This window comes from Pelophylax lessonae, assembly GCF_965119305.1.
Source record: "Pelophylax lessonae genome assembly, chromosome: 10".
Taxonomy (NCBI): domain Eukaryota; kingdom Metazoa; phylum Chordata; class Amphibia; order Anura; family Ranidae; genus Pelophylax; species Pelophylax lessonae.
In genome coordinates this window covers 63,312,263-63,334,192 of record NC_138777.1, presented here as the reverse complement: position 1 = coordinate 63,334,192, position 21,930 = coordinate 63,312,263, and the positions used below count along the sequence as shown (strand labels likewise).

The following is a 21,930-nucleotide window of genomic DNA, read 5'->3' as shown; positions in this document are numbered from 1 at the left end:
CAGCTTCTTTAGCAAGGCAGTGGTGGTCTTGGAGGTGTGTTTGGGGTCGTTATGTTGGAATACTGCCCTGTGGCTCAGTCTCCGAAGGGAGGGGATCATGCTCTGCTTCAGTATGTCAAAGTACATGTTGGCATTCATGGTTCCCTCAATGAACTGTAGCTCCCCAGTGCCTGCAGCACTCATGCAGCCCAAGACCATGACACTCCCACCACAATGCTTGACTGTAGGCAAGACACACTTGTTTTTGTGCTCCTCACCTGGTTGCCACCACACACGCTTGACACCATCTGAACCAAATAGGTTTATCTTGGTCTCATCAGACCACAGACCATGGTTCCAGTAATCCACATCCTTAGTCTGCTTGTCTTTAGCAAACTGTTTGAGGGCTTTCTTGTGCATCCTCTTTGGAAGAGGCTTCCGTCTGGGACGACAGCCATGCAGACCCAATTTGATGCAGTGTGTGGCATATGGTCTGAGCTCTGACAGGCTGACCCCCACCCCTTCACCCTCTGCAGCAATGCTGGCAGCACTCATACGTCTATTTCCCAAAGACAACCTCTGGATATGACACTGAGCACATGCACTCAACTTCTTTGGTCAACCATGGCGAGGCCTGTTCTGAATGGAACCTGTCCTGTTAAACCGCTGTATGGTCTCTGCCACCGTGCTGCAGCTCAGTTTCAGGGTCTTGGCAATCTTCTTATAGCCTAGGCCATCTTTATGTAGAGAAAAAAATATTTTTTTCAGATCCTCAGCGAGTTCTTTGCCACGGAGGTGCCATGTTGAACTTCCAGTGACCAGTATGAGAGTGAGAGTAATAAACACCAAATTTAAAACGCACCTACTCCCCATTCCCACCTGAGACCTTGTAACACTAACGAATCACATGGCACCGGGGAGGGAAGTGGCTTATTGGGCCCAATTTGGACATTTTCACTTAGGGGTGTACTCACTTTTGTTGCCAGCGGTTTAGACATTAATGGCTGTGTGTTGAGTTATTTTGAGAGGACAGCAAATTTACACTGTAATACAAGCTGTACACTCACTACTTTACATTGTAGCAAAGTGTAATTTCTTCAGTGTTGTCACATAAAAAGATATAATAAAAGATTTTCAAAAATGTGAGGGGTGTACTTACTTTTGTGAGATACTGTATTAACGTTCCTAATAATAGAAATAAAATCACAGTGCCTTATTCTAGGCAAACTATATGAACATTCGATTTCCAATCATCTGTTCATGATGTACAGTCGATATGGGCACTGTAAATTAAAGGGGTTGTAAAGTCAGGTTTTTTTATCCTAATGCATTCTTTGCAATAAGATAAAAAGCCTTCTGTATGCAGCAGCCTCCCTCAGCCCCCCTTTTACCTGAGCCCCTACCTATCCAGCAATGTCCACAAATGCCTCAGCCGTCCGGGAAGCTCTCCCCTGATTGGCTAAGACTAAGCAGCAGTACCATTGGGTCTCGCTGCTGTTAAACTCAGTTAGCCAATCAGGAGAGAGAGGGGGTGGAGCCGAATAGCAGCTCTGTGTCTGAAAGGAAACACAGAGCTGCAGCTCGGCTCGGGTGCCCACATAGGAAGCTGCTTGCTGTGGGGGCACTTGACCGAAGGGAGGGGCCAGGAGCTCCAGCCAGGGACCCGAGAAGAGGAGGATCTGGGCTGTCCTGTGCAAAACCAACTGCACAGAGGAAGAATATTAGGTTTGTTATTTTAATAGAAAAAAAAAAAAAAAAAGGAGACTTGACAATCACTTTAAATACATGTACTATGCTGTGTGGATGAAGTAAAGGAGGGCAGTAAAGTGGTGCTTTAATAAAAAGGACGGCACTGCCACATCACCTTGTTAAAGCCTCTTGCACATGATACTCCTGTTTGAGCATCTACTTTTTTCAGACCTTTTTTGTGTGCATTTGCGCGTATTTTTACGCACTGGACAAAAAAAACACATTCTCCCATTCTTTTTCTACACAATGTGTGGGATTTGCGCACATTTGTGTGCATTCACGTGTATTTGTGCACAGAAGGCATAAATTACTGACCAAAAAAGCAGATTTTTCTATTTTTTCTTTTTTTAACTGAAGAATGTACAGTGCTTGTCTATGGGCCTGTGTGCATAGGCACATTACAATTATTGGGCTGTATTTTAGCTCAGTAAAAAAAAAAAAAAAAAAGGCTGTACTGAGCTTTTTCAAGCTGCAGTGTGCAAGAGGCCTTATGTTTGCTGTATGTACTTCCTACTCCCCAACTTAGTTTTCTTTTTACCTTTACAGAGGTCATTTTTTATGGTTAGAAGGGCTTTGCCCACAAAATGCTTTTTTCACCTCTAAGGATAAAAAGATCCTATGTATTGCCAATCCTGGAATAGGCTAAATTGGATTTCTACTGAGTTCTTGGTAAGATGACACTGCCTTTGGCTGATTGAATAAGCAAATTGCCATACTGTCTGCACAAATTGCATCTCAGGAGGCACAAGACACCACAATTAAAAGCCAAATACTCTGTTTGCAAAAAAAAAAAAAAAATCAGGCTCCGGCATTCTATACCTTGTTACAGACCTTCAGTTACAGGGCTGGACAGAGTATCAAAGGACTACATGTATGGTGATGTCACTGCACAATGCGCTCCATTGAGAACTACAAGATACTCTGAGAATCCATGCACACTGACCTTATGAAAAAAAAAAAAGAAAGAAATACTGAATGAAAAATGCTAATAGGATTCTTGTGTCAGCTTCTAGTAGCATTTTAGTAGCTTTTAGAAGCATTTACAAGTGTTTAGGAGCATTAGCATTTTATTAGCATTTTTGCAGTACAAGAAGTAGAAAAAAAAAAAAAAAAAAAACAACACACGTCTTTAAGAGCATTTTAGTAGCATTTAGCATTTTTTTTTTTTTTCTGCTACAAAAAACGCTCCAAAAAACTTTACAAAGCCTTTTTTTTCTGCTCAGACGCTGAAGCTCAAAAAAATTATAAAAAGTAGTGTGCATGAACACAAAGGATAACACGATTTATTGTAGCTTCTAGAAGCAGAATAAAAATGCTAATAGCTTCTAGGAGCTTTAAAAAAAAAAAATGTGTGCATGAAGCCGGATACAGTAAGACAATCCAAATTCTGTTGAGGATAGGGGGGCTGCAGACTGATCAATCCTCATGCTTCTTCCTAAATATTTGTCAGAAAAGTGGTCTTCGCTTTTAGCCCCCGTTCACACTGGGGCGACGCTACTTCGCACCGCGACCTCTGAGGTTGCGGTGCGAGCAGCGCGCCGCGACCTCGGAGCGGCCGCCACGGACTTCATAACATTGAAGTCTATGGCGGTCGCCTCCTGGTCGCCCCAAAGAAGCTCCAGACCCTTTTTCTGAGTCGGAGCGACTTGTGTCGCTCCTATCAGAACGGGTCCGCAGCTTCCCTATGGGAGGCGACCTGCGGCGACCTGTGAGGCGACCAGGTCGCCTCACAGGTCGCCCCAGTGTGAACGGGGGCTTAAAGTGATTGTAAATGATCACCTTGTAAAACAAGCCATTCAGTTTAAAACAGAAATGAAAGGCAAAACATTTTTGTAAAGGTATTTAAAAAACAAAAAAAATAAAAACATTACCCAGTTCTCAGTTACAGAAGAGCTGGGGGAGCAGAAACAGCAGAACACTGAACTTCCCAATGAATGGCTGTGCAGCGGGGTCGTGTCAGGACAAGTCTGATCATTGGAGGAGAGTACACCAAGTTCCCAGCATAGCTAGGGAATGGACCAATGTTCTGTTTAGGGTGGTCAGATTTTAATAGGAAAGCAAAGGGACAGGCAGGAACACCAGGGATTTCACACACACAGAAAGCAATACAAAGAGAACAGGAGACTTTTTTCAAACGAGTACACGGCTCATATCAGGAATATGAAATGTTGGGGTAACAAACGCTTTAAGTGATTAGTATGGTATATTACTGCCTTCAACAAAGTGCTGAACATAGTACAGTGCTGTGCAAATGCTTAGACCCTTTTGCACAGTCCTGTGGGTTTGGGAGAAATAGGCTTTTTTTCAGTTTAGGTGGGCAACCAGGGAAAATACTTCTCAATTCTCTGTGATATGAAAGAGGGATGCCATTTTAGCAGAAGGCACGTAGGCCGGCCATCCCTTTTAAGTAAACAATGAAGGCATTTAATGCAAGAATTTACATGTTTAACTTACAATTTTTATTATTGCTGATTTTCCTGGCTTTGTAAAATATCAAACACAATACCTTGGAACAGTGGTCTCCAAACTGTGGCCTGGGGACCAGGCCCCTTGCTTGCCTTTATCCTGCCCTTGGAGCACTGTTCCTCTCACTGATACAAGACACTATTCCTTCCAATGGCACAAACTATGGGGCAATATTCTTCCTACTTACCCCAATGATGAGGTACTTTTCTTCTTACTGACACCAGTGATGGGGCACTATTCTTCCTATTGACACCAATGACTGGGTAATATTTCTTTCATTCACACCAACAATGGGGTACTATTATTCCCAATGACACCAATTATGGGGTACTATTCTTCCTATTGACCAGAGGTGGGGGACTTGAGTCACATGACTTGACTTAAGTCACCAGTTTGAGGACTTGAGACTTGCTTGACTAAAATTAATAAAAGACTCGACTTGACTTTGACTTGGTATTCATGACTTGAGACTTGACTTTGACTTGAGACCTATGACTTTACTTTTTTAAGTTATTAAATATTTGCATTTTCTCAAGATGTGTTAAAGCAAAATGAATGTGCCTGTTATGTTTCTGACACCACAGTCACTTAAAACACCTCAGTGTGTTCTGATTTTTAGGACACTGGCTGTTTAACAATGGAAATACTTAACATGTTTTTAGTGACTGTGGTTTTGAAACCTGACCGGACGAAGGATTTTGAGCTGTTTGGGCATTCAAAGTGTTTCTTTAATATGCCAAGAAAAAAAGCACTAAGCAGTTTTGTTAATGTTGAAAATAAAACAAAACCTCTCCTGACCACTGACTTTTAACTGATTTAAAGGTGAAAATTGGGGTAGATCAGTATTTTGACTTGATTTGTGACTTGACCAAAATAAATGACTTGCTTGCAGGGACTCGATTTGACTTGCTTGCTTTTCGCCACAGTAATGCCTCGTACACACGTTCAGATAATCGTACGAAAAAACTCGCTTTCGACCTGGTTGCACGATAATCTGATCGTTAGTACACTGCTTTCGACAGCCGATCACAACAGTTCGTCCAACAAAATCCGAAGGGACAAACAGGAAAACTTCTGTCGTACGATAGCCTAGCGAACGACAATCGTGTAATCAGTACACTATGCGTCCGCTAAAGATCGTTCGACAAACACCGCGCATGATCGGAAACAGCGAAATAACCCACGCATGTGACGTATGTGACATCACTTTCCAAGATGTAGCTACGCATTCAGGTTGCTTTCACACAATCGTACGACAGAAATCATATGGTTAGTACACATGGTTGGATTCAACATTTTGTAGCATGCTACTTTACTCAAACGATATGTCGTACGATTATCTGAACGTGTGTACGAGGCATAACTTGGGACTTGCTTGAGACTTGAAGGTTAAGACTTGAGACTTGCACATGTGTGACTTACTCCCATGTCTGCTATTGACACCAATGATGGGGTACTATTCTTCCTACTGACAGGAATGATGGGGTACTATTCCTTCCACTGACACCAATCATGGGGCACTATTCCTCCCACAGATAGCATTTATGGGGTACTGATCTCCCACTGACACCAGTGGCCCCTCTAAAATCTGAAGGGCAGTAAACTGGCCCTTTGTTTAGAAAGTTTGCAGACCCCAGCTTTAGAGGTTGAATGAAAGGTTTGGAGTAGAAAAACACTTTTGGCACTTCAATAGTACATTTTTATTAAAGCAGAAGAAAACCCATCAATTTGATAGCTTCGAAAAACAGTTAAAATTCCCAGCATGCCGGAAATGCTTGCCGTCACATTGGTTGTCCTCTCAACCACACTGTCAAACCATTCAATGGCTGGGGTCATAATCACGTGTGCAGCATCATGGCAGTTGCAGATTGAACAGAGGCCAAGATGGCAGCTTCTTTGGCTGAAACCTACCACTTGAAGGTCTATACATCAGACCAAAGAGGCACAGAGACATTTCATTGTAAAAAGGGGACATGGCCTCCATACAAGGGAGGGTTGGGAAATATGAACTGAATACCCAACACTTGTGAAGAACTTTGTGTTCCCTCTTGATAAGGAACAGAAGCTTCACAACGTTACTTCAAGATCTAGACGTATATCCCCTTAAATATATTTAATGTTGTGGAAATTACATGGGTATGTGTTTATGTGAGAATTTGATTTTCCGGATTTCATTACGTACACACGCATTCAAACTACAATTAAGATTTTTCCGGCATTTCGTTCTTTACCTCCAAAACACAAGGAAGTGAAGTAAACATTACAATTTCAGTCATTTTCATTGTGTATTCATGTTTTTACTTGGCAAGAGATTTAGAAGCTATGCAAACACCGAGACCTCTAAGAGAATTTGGTTTATTTCAGACAGCCTTGTAGGTCTTGTGGAACACAACCCAATGTGCCAAACCTACCAACATTTTCCTGTTAACATAAAAAAGTTCCTCTCTCATTTCAAACAAAAGCACCTTTCATAAAGGCAAGTCCTCATAGGATACCAGGGATGTCAAGGTGTGGATAGAGGGAAAGGGAAAAGATCTGTCAGATCGTGTACTCACTGTTGGGAATTTTAGGCATATTAGGAATTACCAAGGAGTTCAAAGACCACATAATTATACAATGCTGTAGATGTAGAATAGAAACATTCAAAGTTATTTTATTAGAAGATGGATTGTAATACCTTAAAAGCGGAACTCTAAAAGCAGAACTCCAGCCAAAGGGTCAAATACACAGTACAAAATGCAAATATGTGTTTTACATTAAAGTATATTTTAAAGAAGAAAATATTTTTTCATTTTAGAGACAGTAGGGAATGGTTAAGCCTTGGTTCACACTGATGTGACTCCATTGCTGTGCGATATTCAGTGCGGCTTGCTTGTGACTTTTATGGGACATTGAGTCACTTGAGTAGCATGGATTGGAATGACCAATTGAAATAAATGTGTTTTCACTATGGGTTTGATTTACTAAAACTGGAGACCACAAAATCTGGTGTAGCTGTGCATGGTAACCAATCAGCTTCTAACTTCAGCTTGTTTGATTAGGCTTTGACAAGAAATCCTGGAAGCCGACTGATTTCTATGCAGAGCTGCACCAGATTTTGCACTCTCCAGTTTTGGAAAATCAACACGTGTCAAAAGTCGCATGCCAAGTCGCACCAGTGTGAACCGGGGTTCAAAGCCTTGTAAGTTTTTTTGCAATTTGTTCCCCAATACGTAGATCTTCCTTCACTTCCTGTCCTGTAGGCACAACAGGGAATAAGAAGGCAGCGGCTTGGTTCAACTACTGCGGCCTAGAAGTGGTGCGCCTCTGCAGGGTGACTTGCTTGTGACTTGAGTACTAAGTGGATACGACTTTAGGAGCAACTTTCAGAAATGCCTGGAGGCGACTTCCATTAAAGTCTATGGGCACAGGTCAGATAGAAGGCCCCCGAAGTAGTGCAGGAACCTTTTCTAAAGTCAGAGTGACTTCTGTAGTGCTAATTAAGACAGCTCTTATTGACTAACATGAGATTTCACATGTCATGCACCTTGGGGGTCTCATAAGTCAGATCCCAAGTCTTGGCAATGTGAACTGAGCCAAAAGCTCTCTAAAGTGAAGGCCATCTCACAGTTGTCAGTTGTCACCAGAACAAAATGTCCTCAATGGAATACTATGTTTATTCCTGATCTGGGGACCCCTCAGAACTCTGAATTTTCCATCATGTTTAGTCCAGGTAAAGATAGTCACCAGTACAGGGAAGGTGCATCTCCCCAGCGGGGGCCATCCCCCAATTTTGTCTGTCTGCCCCATATTGCCACTACATCACCATTAATGTATGCTATATGCAAGTAAGTATTTGGCATTTTGCACAGTAGAGTGGGAGCTACCAGAAAGGGATAATTTTGACTCAGTTGGCCAACTCAAACTGATAGTCCAATAAACGTGAACCAACAAATCCTCTTTTAATGCATAGGTATGCTAGAAACATTTAAGGGTGTATAGCAGTGTGCAGGGGGTTAATCCAGAATCTTAAGCAAGGCAGGACAGAACTAACAAGTACCCAAACTACAATTAGGTGTTTTGTGGGACCTTCATTTTATACATCTCAAAAGGACTCCCCCTTTCTCTATTGTGCTTTGGCTCTACATGTTTCTACAATGCATTTCTGAAAACGATCCAGCTGTTATGTCTAACTGAATCCCAAAGTGATTTTTAGCTGGTGCTACAATTTAGCAACAGCTGGAGATCCATCAGCTGTCTGCCATCTCTGTAGGACACACTAGAACCTACAGATTCATAAAAAAGTTTGTTACCATTTACTCATCGTTCAAAGTTAAATTCTGAGAAAACTGGCCAATCCAATGCAATGATCAGGGGGTTTAATGCAGTGTTAGGCTTCTATATGGGCCAACTTTAACTGTTCCTAACAATTGGACACAAAGGATTTTTAATTTGTCAAGCAATCTGTATATTATGTAACTGATTCTCCTCCTCACTGAGAAATTAGGAAGACATTCAATGATCAGGGGGGTTTAATGTGGTGTTCAGTTTCTATATGCCCCAATTATATTTGTTCCTAACAGTTGGACACAAAGGATTTTAAAATTGTTCAACAATCTGTACACTAGAGACATGTATGGTTTGTTTACTTACAAATCAAAATTTAGATGAAATTTTCATTTGGAGAGTCAGATGAATCTAAATTTCCGTATCGTAATAGTAACAAAATTTCAATGAACTCAAAATAAATAAAATTAATTCTCCAAATTAAAAAAAATTAATTTGAATACAAATTCCAAAAATAATTCAAATTCCAAATGGAAACATATTGCAGTAAGGTATAAAAGTGAAATAAGATGAGGATTCCTACTTGGGTTGCTTTAAAGAATAGAGAAGAATAAAACAGAAGCAACCAGAAAAGAAAAAAATGGAAAGTAAAGGAATAGAATAAAAAAAGAATAAAATAGAAAATAAAGCAGCCTTTCTCAACCTTTTAAACACAGAGGAACTCTTGAAATAATTTTCAGGTCTCAGGGAACCCCTGCTAAAAATGACTATATTTCCAACTCATGATACATTAGTGTTATGGTCAGTGGGATGAATGCTCCTTACACTTGTGCACATTGGGAAGAATTACCTTCTTCCAGATAGCTAAAAAGATCAAGGGTGTCAGGGGAACTTATCTAAGAGGCAGAAATTGCTCATTGCTCAAGGAACCCCTAGCAACCTCTGGAGGAACCCTGGTTAAGAACCACTGAAATAAAGGAATAGAATAGAAAAAAAAATTGAATATTTTCTGTTCCATATTAATCAATTCTATGCTAAAGCAGCTTAAATAGGAATGGTCATCTTATTTCACTTTTATTCCTCACTGTATTTATTGCAATGTGTTTCCATTTCAAATAAATTTTCAAACTCAATTAATTTACAATTTAAATTTTTTTTAATTCTAATTTGATTTGAAAATAACGAATATACGAAACGAATTCCAAAAATGAATCAATCCAACATGAACGAGTATGATAAAACAAAATTATTAACTTAAACAAATCCAAAGCAAAACATATTTTTCCGCCGTGCACATCTCTGATACACTATGTAGCTGATACTTTTCCTTGTTGAGGAATTAGGACGACATATTTAACCAGAAATGTGCCATTTCTACCCAACAGTAAAAAGACACAAGCTACAGCAATGAAATTTGTGTGTCTTTCTGGTAGACCGCTTTTTCAATCATAATTTTACCGTCATACAATAAACATGAAAATATTACATATTTGGTTTTCTTCATTTCATTCATGAACGCAGTCTTAGTCGTTCTTTACACTTCCAGCCCAAGCTAGAGCTAGATGCAATGAACAGATCTTGCAAAAGCGTGTAAGTTCAATTTAAGACGTGTACTGCAGTCGGTCCAAGATTGAATATGGCAATAACATTTGGGATACGAAAATAGAACATTACATAGATTAAATTATAGTGTTCAGAGGCACTCTAAACTGGAAGAGGGCAGGCGGCCACCGCAGTTATAACATTTATTCATAGCAGCTTATATCTAGAACACTGAACTAGTTGTAGTAATCTGTATCCTTTCTAGCTCCATACAATCCTGAAAATATATTGAATAAGACAAAACCAACGGAAAACATTTAAATTGTCTGACAGATCTTTACTGAATAACATCATTGCTTTTATACTGCCTTAGTAGACAGCCCTAAAATTCAATTCTAGCTTACACCTAACTAACCTTTAAATGGTCCCCTCCCCTCACACCTTTGCTAATCTAACTTGTATAAGAAAGATATACAGCACAGTTGTTCAACCCGTGGTCTTCCCGCTGTTGCAGAACTACAAGTCCCATCATGCCTCTGCCTTTGGGAGTCCTGCTTGTAACTGTCAGCCATGCAATGCATCATGGGTCTTGTAGCTCTGAAATAGCTTGAGGGCCACAAGGTAAGCACCCATGATGTACTATATACAGTTACCCATTTTCAGGTCCCTCCAGCCCATCGCGTGATCTCCCCTGCATCAGCCAGCATGGCTTCAGGTGAGAGGAAGGAGCACTGACAACAGATGGGCCCACTCCAGGCTTTACTAGCCATTGTCTGGGCACTCTCTCCTCTGCATCTGCAGCCTAATACATTCATGGTATCTGTCTGCATATGTTATCTGCAACAATCTGTTCTCTACAGCCATTCAAACTAAATAATTTACACAGCAGATCTCAGCTGCAGAAGGCAGAGGGCAGACATTCAATGCCACACACTGCACAGCATAGTGCTGGGAGCTGAGTGTAACCTGAGATCTGAGTGGATTGAAAGGATAAGCCCCCCTGTACACAGTCTAGGGATAACATGCACATCTGAGGCTATCAATCATCTGCTGTATGCTGTAGAGGGGGGCAGCACCATCTCCCAGGATTGATTGGTGTCAGTATAGACCAGTGATGGCGATCCTTGGCACCCCAGATGTTTTGGAACTACATTTCCCATCATGCTCATGCACTCTGCAGTGTAGTTGGGCATCATGGGAAATGTCGTTTTAAAACATCTGGGGTGCCAAGGTTCGCTATCACTGGTATAGACTGCCATAAGTGACTCAGCACAGGAATGAGAGAACAGACTGAAATCACACTTGGTGCTTTGGGTTGAGGCAAATACACTACAGAAGAATATGCTTTGTTAATTTTTCATTTTATGGGATTACAGCCACTTTAAGGCTCAGTTCACATCTTAGCGTCCCGGATCGCAGAAAGAATCGCAGTGATTCTGCCTTCGATCCGGGACCCCAAGATGTGAATGGAGCCTAAAGTGTATACTTTTTCAAAATGTTTCTACTATATGTATAGAATCTTTATTTTAAATAGTATATTGAGACACAAACATGTGCATAATACATACATAGGTCAAGGAAACCGCAGTACTCCATATATTCAAAAACTTAATTTATAATGCCATGACATCTGAGGATATTTAATATGCTGTGTATTTGTTGTACTGCAGTTACAGGCTTCATCAGGTTTCAATTGGTATTGACCATAACCTTCCATTAAAGTCATCTGTATATATTTGGACTTTTGCAGCTTTCTTAGTACAAAAAGATAATTCAAAACACATTTAAATGGAGTAAGTGGTCTATAAATTAGGTAAACAATAATTACACTTACAAAGACTGTAGAGAGCTCAGGACCTTTAAAGCTTCACTGGGAACGGTTTTCAGCTGATTATTTTGTAGAGTCCTACAAAAATATAAAACATACATTGTTCAAATACAGACTTGAATATTTCTACCTGTATCCAATTTTTAATCATCTAACAGAGAAAATTTATTGAACTGTGTATGCAATTGTTTGAAGTAATTTTTACTGTATTACTTAAGCCTAGGACACATGGGCCGAATATTGACTGCTTCAACAGAAACCAGCCAACAATTGGCCATGTGCACGGCAGCCGGTCCGACAGAAGCCGGTTATTCGGCCTGCTTCTGTTGAAGGCTCGTGACCAAAGAACGTCTCAGATGTTGAAAGTTGTGTACACACTACAGGCAGTCCCCGGGTTACAAATATCCGACTTACAAACGACTCCTACTTACAAATGGAGGGGGACAACAGGAAGTGAGGAGAAATCTACCCCTAGGAAGGGAAATTCACTCCTGTAAGAATTCTCATGAGAAAAAGGTGTTTCCACTGAAGCTTTATCACCAATCCTTGTTTCCACAACAACCCAAAATTTTCATAATACAGATGTCATAGGAATACAAAGGTAGGTGAGATCTTCTGAACAGGGGTACAGACAGCAAAACAAATGGCACAGGGGTGTTAACCCTTCCCTATACTATCCAGAAAACTTAAAAATAATTTTTATGGCTGGAGTTAAACTTAAAAAATGTACCTGTTCCGCTTACAAATTCGACTTAAGAACAAACCTACAGTCCCCATCTTGTTTGTAACCCAGGGACCGCCTGTATACAAAAATTGAACGATCATTCCTCGTAGGGAACTGGTCTTCCAATTTTCTCATAGCGTGTACCCCACTTTTTTTTTTTAAATACATTTCGGTTTATTGATTCTAAACAAGAAAAAGACATAAGAAACATAGCACCACGCAGGGCGAACATAAAAACACAAAAAACAGTCAGCAACAAGCCAGCAAACCCCCCCCCCCCCAACCAACCAACCAAGGCTCTACCCATCAGGCCCATTACAATAAATGGATAAGCCTCACTTTAAGCCCCCGATGCTGCTGTTATATTGCTGTGGAAAATGACAACGCTATACAAGTACTTGTAAAAAATTAATTAATAAAAATCTGCATTTACAGCTGCAACTGACAGCACTGCTGCGTCTTCTGATTGAGCTGTACAGGCAGCCGTATGCAACACCGATGACTCCTGGGCAAAGAAATATGGCCGATTGCTTCAGGTGTAAAGCTCTATGCAGCTGAAAACATGACACTTTTATGCCTCGAAATACCAATATAGCCTCATGCACACTGGGCATTAAACCCGGTGAGTTAGACTTCCAGTGTTTAGGAGTGGGCAGAGGGCCTCCAGTGCAGTGTCCAGCAGCCTGTAACATTCTATGAATGCCCAGAACAAACAATCTGCCCTTTTGGCTATTCGTCTTTAGTCACATACTGCCCTGTATCACTCAGCCGCAGCAGTGATCAGGCTCTGGGAAGTAAACTTTATGCCCCTCATAGCATGTTCTCCTGCATATAGATTAGGGATGCACCGATCCGATATTCGGATCGGATATCGGCACCGATATGGCCATTTTAGATGGATCGGGGGATTGGTAACATTGGCCAATCCGGTTTTTGCTTGGTAACGGCTCAGCCATCCCTTACTTGGTGCAGTAGTAGTATGTATGGGATGGGAGCCGCCACTTCCTGTATAGGTCCGGCTCACAGGCCGAGTGATATCAGATGCACTCCGCCTGTGAATGGAGGAGCCGTACACATGAATCAGTGGCTTTGCTCTGTACTGCAGACGCTTGCTTTGTGTGTAGCTCTGGATCGGTTCCGGTATCGGCGATTTCACAACGCCAGATATCGGTATCGGGTCCAAAAAAGTTGGATCGCTGCATCCCTAATATAGATATACCCCCTTTACATGGGTTTACAAGCATTTTGTTTTTTTTATTGGACCTTGGATGTACAGAATTCTATCTTTCCCTAAAGGTAGCTAAAGTCTGAGTGCAGATAAACCCCCAGTTTGAACAATACTATTAAAAACCATTATATGTATTCAAAAATGTCCTACTAACACGTGTTGTCAATGCCAATGTGAATGAGGCCCTACTGTACATTGCACAGCTCTATTGATGAAGCCTGTATATGTGGGCAACTGCCCATGCCACAAAAGTGACATTCGCCTCCCCCACAGGTCCAGAAGAGTTAAAGGGAAAGCCTTGCTGTGCTGACAGAGCAGGGCAAGCATGTAATTACTAACAAAACTGAACAATTACTTACAGAACTTTGAGTTCTCTCAGGCCAGACAAGGCCATGGGATGGATGAAAGAGAGGTCATTACCAGCCAGTCGCCTGGAAGAAAAATTGTAATAATAATTGAGACTCCGGGGGTATAAAAAAAAAAAAAGTGAGATAAAAGTGAGAATTTATTGAAAATATTCTAATAATGAGCACAACATAACAGAGAATAAGAATGTCACAAAACAATCATTGGTCACAGCGCTAATTGATTGTGAATAAATACGTAACTTGTTAGGCCACAACAGTGAAAAAAAAAAAAAAAAAAACCCAAATTCTGCCATAATTAGTCCTGGAAAAGGCACAATAAGGACAGTTCGGAGAATCAGACGAGACTTTTTTTTTTTCTTCATGCAATCCCGCCAAAGCCGAGTCTTTATAAAACACAGTGACCCAGTTTAATCAATGCACCGAGCACATCTCATTATTATTTATATACCGTGAAAATGACTGACTTCCATTTCTCCAGCAACAGGCAGCTTTTTGAAAACTGACATTGAAGGATCCCACGAATTATAATTATTATCATTCTGACCCATTTTAATGTATATTTTATAAAATAGCTTCCTGCTTATTAAAACAAAAACACTAGGGGAACAAGTCTAAGGGCACCCATATGAGCTATGCTGCCGATTAAAGTGTGGCTCATAACCAGAGGTTAGCAGCGGAGCCAAACCAAGTGTTTCGGAGTGACCAATCTGCAACTGGTACGTGTGTGTGTGTTTATTGGCCAAGACAGGCAAAGAACTGCAGAGGGTCCTGGTGGTCTGACTGAAGACGGGCACAATTCCGAACTGACAACTCTCTTGGAGGTAGTGTGCCTCTTTTTAAACCAAATCCCACTGTCCCTCTTTCTGTTCTGATGTATAGCTAGGACACTTAAAAGTGGTTCTAAATGTAGAAGGTTTTTTTTTTTTTTTTTTAACTTAATGCATTAGGATAAAAAAACCTACCGTGTTCAGCAGCCCCCCTAATAGTTACCTGAGCCCCTTCTCGATCAAGCAATGTTGCAAGAGACTCAGCTGTCTGGAACTCCCCCTCCTGGTTGGCTGAGACACACAGCGGGCGTCACTGGCTCCTGCTGCTGTCAAAGTCAGTAAACCAATGAGGAGCAATGAGGGCGGGGCCGAGCCGCAGCTCCATGTCTGAATGCACACACAGAGCAATGGCTGGGGTGCCACATAGCAAGCTGCTTACTCTGCAGTCACTTGGCAGAAGGGAGGGGCCAGGAGCGGCAGCGAGGGGCCCGAGAAGATGAGGATCCGGGCTGCTCTGTGCAAAGCACTCCACAGAGCAGGTAAGTAGAACATGTTTTCTTTTTTTTCAAAAATAACAAAGGACCTTAGCATTACTTTGAATGAAAAAAAAATTACTTTGAATGAAAAAAAAAAAAAAAACAATTAAAGTGTTATACTACACAAACTCTTTCCTCTAACCCCTCTATAGTTCCATTTTGTTATTTAGAATAGCCAACATTAAAATTAAAGATTATGCGATTTTCTTTCCTGCAACCATGGGTGGAAGGTAAAATCATTGCTTGATTCCCCCATCACAGTCAGCAATGATGAGGGAATTCCTCCTGTGGAGCTATCCTGTTCTCCCAGCAAGGGGGGTGCAGCGAACTGTTTCTACCAGGAAAACACAGTTATTACTGTTTGCGGCTATAGCCACTGGCAATATTCGCACGCTAAAAACCCAACATGCTTGTTGTACCCAAAATAATCGATAGATCAACTTGGGTACAATCAGCCTGTCCATAGATTAAATTAACGTTAGACTGTCCCTTGCTGAACCTGCCTTCGACCCATCCATTGCCGGCTAAAGGGAGTCTTATAACCCCTATCAATTTTGTTTTTGCCATCTGTGTCCCATTTGAGAGATTTCCCATCACTCCCTGCCCTACAGCCAAAATAAGTGAGAGGAAATCCCGTCAAAATGAAGGAATCCCTGATTATCATCAAAACGAATGTCTCCATTGGAAGGTTTCATCTGTTCGGGTGACAACCCAAAATGTGGGATTTTTTTTCACTTTTGGTGATGGTCATTAGGACAAATCTCTCTAACAGGGGCACAGACCACAATAAAAAACCCGACAGGTGTTCTAATCCCTCTGCACTCTATCCAAAACCTAAAAAAGTTTTGCCTTTAGTTATACTTTCATGAATCATTTTTGGAGCATCCATTTTTCACGGTCCACGCAACTTTGAACATGGCAGAGATACATCTTTTGCTTACCCATTTTGTACCTAAATAGTAACTCCTTTTTAAATTCACTCAGAAAGTTAGGTATAAATGGGTCAAATATTGCATGTCCTGATGATGCAACTTCTTGGTGTGTGGTTAGGAGCGCCTAGTGCAAAGTTCCATTGTAAAATTTGTTAAATATATTAAGAGTAACAGATACAGCCAGTGAATTTTGGGGGATAAGGACTCTCCAGGGCTTGATAACCATTTGTGATAAAATCAAGATGAAAATTATACACCCGAGGCTGGTGTGAAGCATGTCCTAACGGGAATGTACATAGCAGGCTGTATCTCACGTCCTGATGAGAAGAATCGGTCTATGATCAAGATCAGGTTAAAGTTGATGCGAGTTGAGATGTTACAGTTTCTAAAGAGCTCAAAATATCTCCCCAAATGTCTACTAAACTTTCTAATAAAATTGTCCCTCTAAAAAAGGTCTGACATAGACCTGCCAACATACGCACACCAACTAAAAAGCATTGCTTATTTTCTCGTTCAATACTTTTATTGAGTTTTATAAAACAGCCATAAAGCAAGTTACAAAACAAAAACAGAAGTAGAAATACTGTTATTGTTAAAGAAGTATTATAAAATGTTATACTGTATAGTGAAGTTTGCACAAAAGGAAGGAACAAAAGAAAAAGGTAGAATTATTAATATGATATTCTGAGATATTAAGATTTTGAGAAGGTATTCAGTACATGGCTGTGGGGGGGGGGGGGGGGGGTGTGGGTAGGGTAAAGTGGGTAAAGGAGAAGGCATCGAGAATAGAACTTGTACCACAAAAGTTAATACAAAGTAAATAAAATATAAGTCTTAACTACCAAATATTCAGAACCTGTTCCTCAAAACCCGGTCATAGGCCATGTTTAATCCAAGGGTCCCAAATGCTTATAAAAGTACTAAATTTATCGCAATCCATGGCTTCCATTTTTGCATGTAATAATGCATTATTCATCCTATGTTTAACTTCTACAAGATTCAAAGTGGTAGTCTTCCAAGCTTTGGCTATGGTTTGTTTAGTGGCATTAAGAAGCAAAGCATTGCTTATTTTCAAACATTGGTACAAATGAAGATTAATAATGATAATGGTAACTTATGATAATGTCAACTGTCCAGCTATTCTGTAGACAGAGCTGTATTTTCCATTATAGGACTGGCAGTTCAGTGCACCTAGGGCAGCAGGGTAAGGTGGAAGCACCAAGCCTCAAAGTTTACAAATTTTGGTAAGATTTTTCTTTTTAGTTTTTGCCATCTAACCATCTCTGGGAATTTGTGTATAAAATTCTGCATGAGAAATATACAGGAAAGGAGGTGCGGGGGTGGTTGAGAGTAGTCAAAAGGCTCTTTATTGTTCAGGAAACATGAAACCATTTCTTATTCCTCGTTTGGTTATTTGCACTTGAAAACTAGCCCTGCATAGAACGCAGACAGCATATGGTCTACAATGATTTATTTCAACATAAGTTTTAACTAAAATATAATACATTAAACATCACATTACACAAACGTCAAATCAAATATAAAAAGATATTATTTAGGTGTGCCTATAACACTAGAATGTCCAAATAAAATCCTGGCTGTAGCATCGTACAGTAGCTACTGCTACAAGGGTTAGGGCTCTATATACCAGTGGCTTCTGGCTAGCGATCCTTGTGAGATTCCATAAGGCCGGGTTCACACTGGTACAACACGACTGTTGTACAACTGCAGATCCGACTTTGCCCTGCGTCATCGGTCCTACTTCCATTCGACTTGAATGAAAAGGATACGATTTTTCTCCAACTTTGAGATAGTCCGACTTGTCCTTTGACCAATCAAAACAATCCCAGTGTGACAAATTCATTTTACTGCTGCTGTAATCACCATGTCAGATGTCACAAGTCCGATAATTAGGATGGGTATTCAACTTCAATGTTATTGAATGGACTGAAAACGAACCAAGATAGTACAGGAACCTTTCTCAAAGTCGGACCACTTAAGATGGCTCTCAAAGGGAACCATTGATTTGTACACGTCATGCGACATATGCTCCCAAAATTGGAGCGTATGTCGCATTAGTATGAATTGGGCCATTAAAAAGAGTAGAACAGAGGCAATTATTTTTGAAGATCAAATAATGCTTCCAAAAGGTAAACTATCCGTTAAGAAAAGATAAGTCTATCACTTGTTAAATGCCCAGGTAATGAGAAAAATGACCTTTCACAAGTAACACATACTGATCCAAAGCTTTATTTAACTGAGCGTTGTAGAAAAAAATTTAGCAGAAGCATACTTACCTTTCCTATAGCCTGTATCTCTAAAACTCATTGAAGACCTGCTTCCCTGTTGCAAGTTGTGGTTCCATCTGACAGTTCCTACTTCTTTAAAGGACACAGGAGCGGTTGGGAGCGGTTGGGAAGAACCACAACATGCAACAGGGGGAGCTAGTATTCAACACACCTGAAAGTGTTGATACCTGCAGTAGGGTGCAGATTTGAAGTTTTAAGATTTGGACCATCAGAAAGGTAAGTATACATCCTTTTTTTTTTTTCCCCTTTTACAGGCCAGCTTTACTTTTGTTGACCTCCCCTGTCCTTTTAAGTTCCAAGTAAATAAAGAATAAACCATAGAACGAGAGGCTTTAGCAGCACAAGATAAACATGAAGCAATGCAGAAAAATCAACACGTCAAAGAGCCAAATCTTACAGACGTGCATTCGCAGTCAAAGTTTTTCCTCTCGGCTTGTTTTCTTCTGCACATCCTACTTCCTGATAAACATTTTCTGTGTGGTCCAACCTTTGCTGCACTGAGGCTTAAATAACGCAAGCCCTTTCCTGAATGCAGAATTAGACAAGTGTTAAAATGTGGCACACCTAGTAATCCCAGCCACCAGGCTGCCAACACAGGATCAGTTTACACAGTAAGCTGAGCACAAGCTGAATGGCTCCTTCCCTACGGATAGAATCGGTGGGGGCTGCATGGAAGTCTCCCAGGGGTTTGTCGCAGAGAACCCTTCAAGCCAGCTCTTCACATTTTACATGGTGATTAGTGAAGGGATGTGCTGATAATTGCAAGCTAATTGGTTTTACATCTGGTGTACAACAGCAAAGTTTCCCCTTCCAAAAAAAAAAAAAAACAAACAATAGAAACCATCAAACTAAAAACTTAAAAAAAAAAAAAAGCAGGTTTTTGACAAATGTACATTTTAATAAAAATCTGGTATAGGTACCACAGTATGCCAGTCTCAATAAAAACACTTGGTCCCTTTATGTATTTATTTTTTTAAATGAAATGCTGCATAAATTAACAAAAGACAGTGAGTAGAAGTACAAAGTGGATGATTTTATAAAAACCTTCTGGGAAAGGTTAAAACTGAATTAAACTTTTAGTTTACACTGTCCAAATAATTTCAAAGTGCGTATATTAAAAAAAAAAAAAAAAGTGGTGCAAAGTTTTAAGCCTAGTACACACGCAACGATTATCGGCCGACCGATCGTCCGTCTTTTGTCCAGAGTGGTGTTTTGTTGGTTGGAATGTGCTCTAGACTGCACACAAATTTTCTCGCCCGACAAAATTCTACTTCAGAAGTGATGTCATGTGTTGGTTTGCTTTCTTTGTGTTCTCTTTCTTCTCTGAGCATGCCCAGTCTTGCTCATAAGATTTTTCCCTGTCGAAATCTGTACTGACTGCACGAAAATCAGCCGTGTTTCGACGGCAGACAAAAATTTTATAGCCTGCACACCAGATTTTTTTCGGCCGAAAAGTCAGAGTCGGTTGTCGGAAGCATCATACTAACAAGCCGAAAATTGGCAGATCGGTCGGATGAAAAATCCCTGCCGATTTTCGACGCGTGTGTACGAGGCTTTAGGGTCCTTTCACACCGACTTTCCGATCAGGTCCGCCTGTCAGTTTTTCAGGCAGACCTGATCAGATGCTCCATGCAGCCCTATGGAGCAGCAGATGTCAGCGGTGACATGTGTACTGACACCCGCTGCTATCCGATCCAATCCTGACCGTGAAATTCAGATGGATGGAAACCCTATTTTCCACCGTCTGGAGGATCGGATAGGATCGTATGAAAATTGACAGGCGGTCCGTTTTCACCTGATCTCCCATAGAGGAGAGTGGGGCTCCAACAGGTACATCTGAGCACAGTGAGAGGAGACGGACCTGTCATCCGCCTGCTCAGCGGGAATTGATGGATCAAAATGGAGTCCGCTGGGCGGAAAGCCATGTGAAAGGACCCCAATAGTTGGTTTCTTTTTAGGAAGGAGTCTTCTGCCAGCAGAAACCATGCAATGTATGGAAGCCAGTAGTCTATCTGCAGAGGTCAGACTCACCCCTGCTGAGTCAAACCAATTGGTCTGCAATCAGTAAAGCTCATGGTCTCCCTAATGGTTACAGTACTTTAGCAAGGAGCATGGCAGACCTCTGCAGAGATACCACCGCTATCACATACAGCGCAAGCGTTCTCCGTAGTATGTAGGCAAGGGACAGGCTTTTCTCTCAGGATATACCTGCTTAATAAAGTGAATTTAAAGTTCAGTTGGGCTTTAATTAAACTGATGAACACATTTACAACTCCTTTAAAATCAGCCAATGGTTATGCCAGGTTTGACAAAGTCAGAAGGTTTTTTTTTTTTTATCTTAAAGAGGAAATAAAACTTTCTCCATAACATGTAACTATAGGTAAGTCTATGATAAGGCTTACCTATAGGTACTGTAAATATCTCCTAAACATGTACCGTTTAGGAGATATTTACTTTGCATGCAGCCAGTGACATTACTGCCGCTCGTGCTATTCCTTAAGAGCCCTGTGCCGTGTCACATGGCCCGGAGGGACATCATCGAGGTTCCGGCCAATTAGATGGCCTGAGGAGGTGAACCTGGAAGGAAGACGGGTGAACATTCCGGCCGTGTCAGCGGTGAGCGAGCAGCGCTGCGGGGGCTTCGTTCTAAAGAAAGTATTTCATAATGAGCTAGTATGCGATATATACTAGCTCATTATGCCTTTGTCTTTCAGGTTTTTATGGTTTTTTTTTACAACCTCTTTAATGCATTTTATGCATAAAGATGAAAAACCTTCTGGGTGTAGCAGCCTCCCCTAATACTTACCTGAGCCCCATCTCTTTCCAGCGATGTCCACGAGTCCCTAGCCCATCCAGGACTTTCTCTCCTGATTGGCTGAGACACAGCAGCGCCATTGGCTCCCGCGGCTATCAGTCAGTTAGCCAATCAGGGAAGAGAGGGGGTGGGGCCAAATGGCAGCTCTGTGTCTGAACTGATACACGGAGCTGCAGCTCGGCTCAGGTGTGGGGGCACTCAACAGGAGGGAGGGGCCGGGAGCAGCAACAAGAGACTCGAGAAGAGGATCCAGGCCACTCTTTGCAAAATCACTACACAGAGGTGGTAAGTATGAGAGCCGGTTCACATAGGCGCGACCCGACTTGCAGGGGCGACCTGTGAAGTCGCGGTGCACAGCTCGCACCGCGACCTCAGAGAGGCCTGCACGGACTTCATATCATTGAAGTCAATGCAGGTTGCT

General features: G+C 41.2%; 1 protein-coding gene across 1 annotated transcript in view; it reads right to left on the bottom strand.

The window, feature by feature from the left end:
• LGR4 (leucine rich repeat containing G protein-coupled receptor 4) overlaps positions 1-21,930 on the bottom strand; it is a 166,061-nt gene that overhangs the window by 48,602 nt on the left and 95,529 nt on the right. Inside the window, exons 3-4 of the mRNA XM_082270765.1 lie at positions 14,142-14,213; positions 11,837-11,908 (exon numbers count right to left, since the gene is read on the bottom strand). Coding sequence (XP_082126891.1) covers positions 11,837-11,908; positions 14,142-14,213 — 144 coding nt within the window. The remainder of the gene's footprint in view (positions 1-11,836; positions 11,909-14,141; positions 14,214-21,930) is intronic.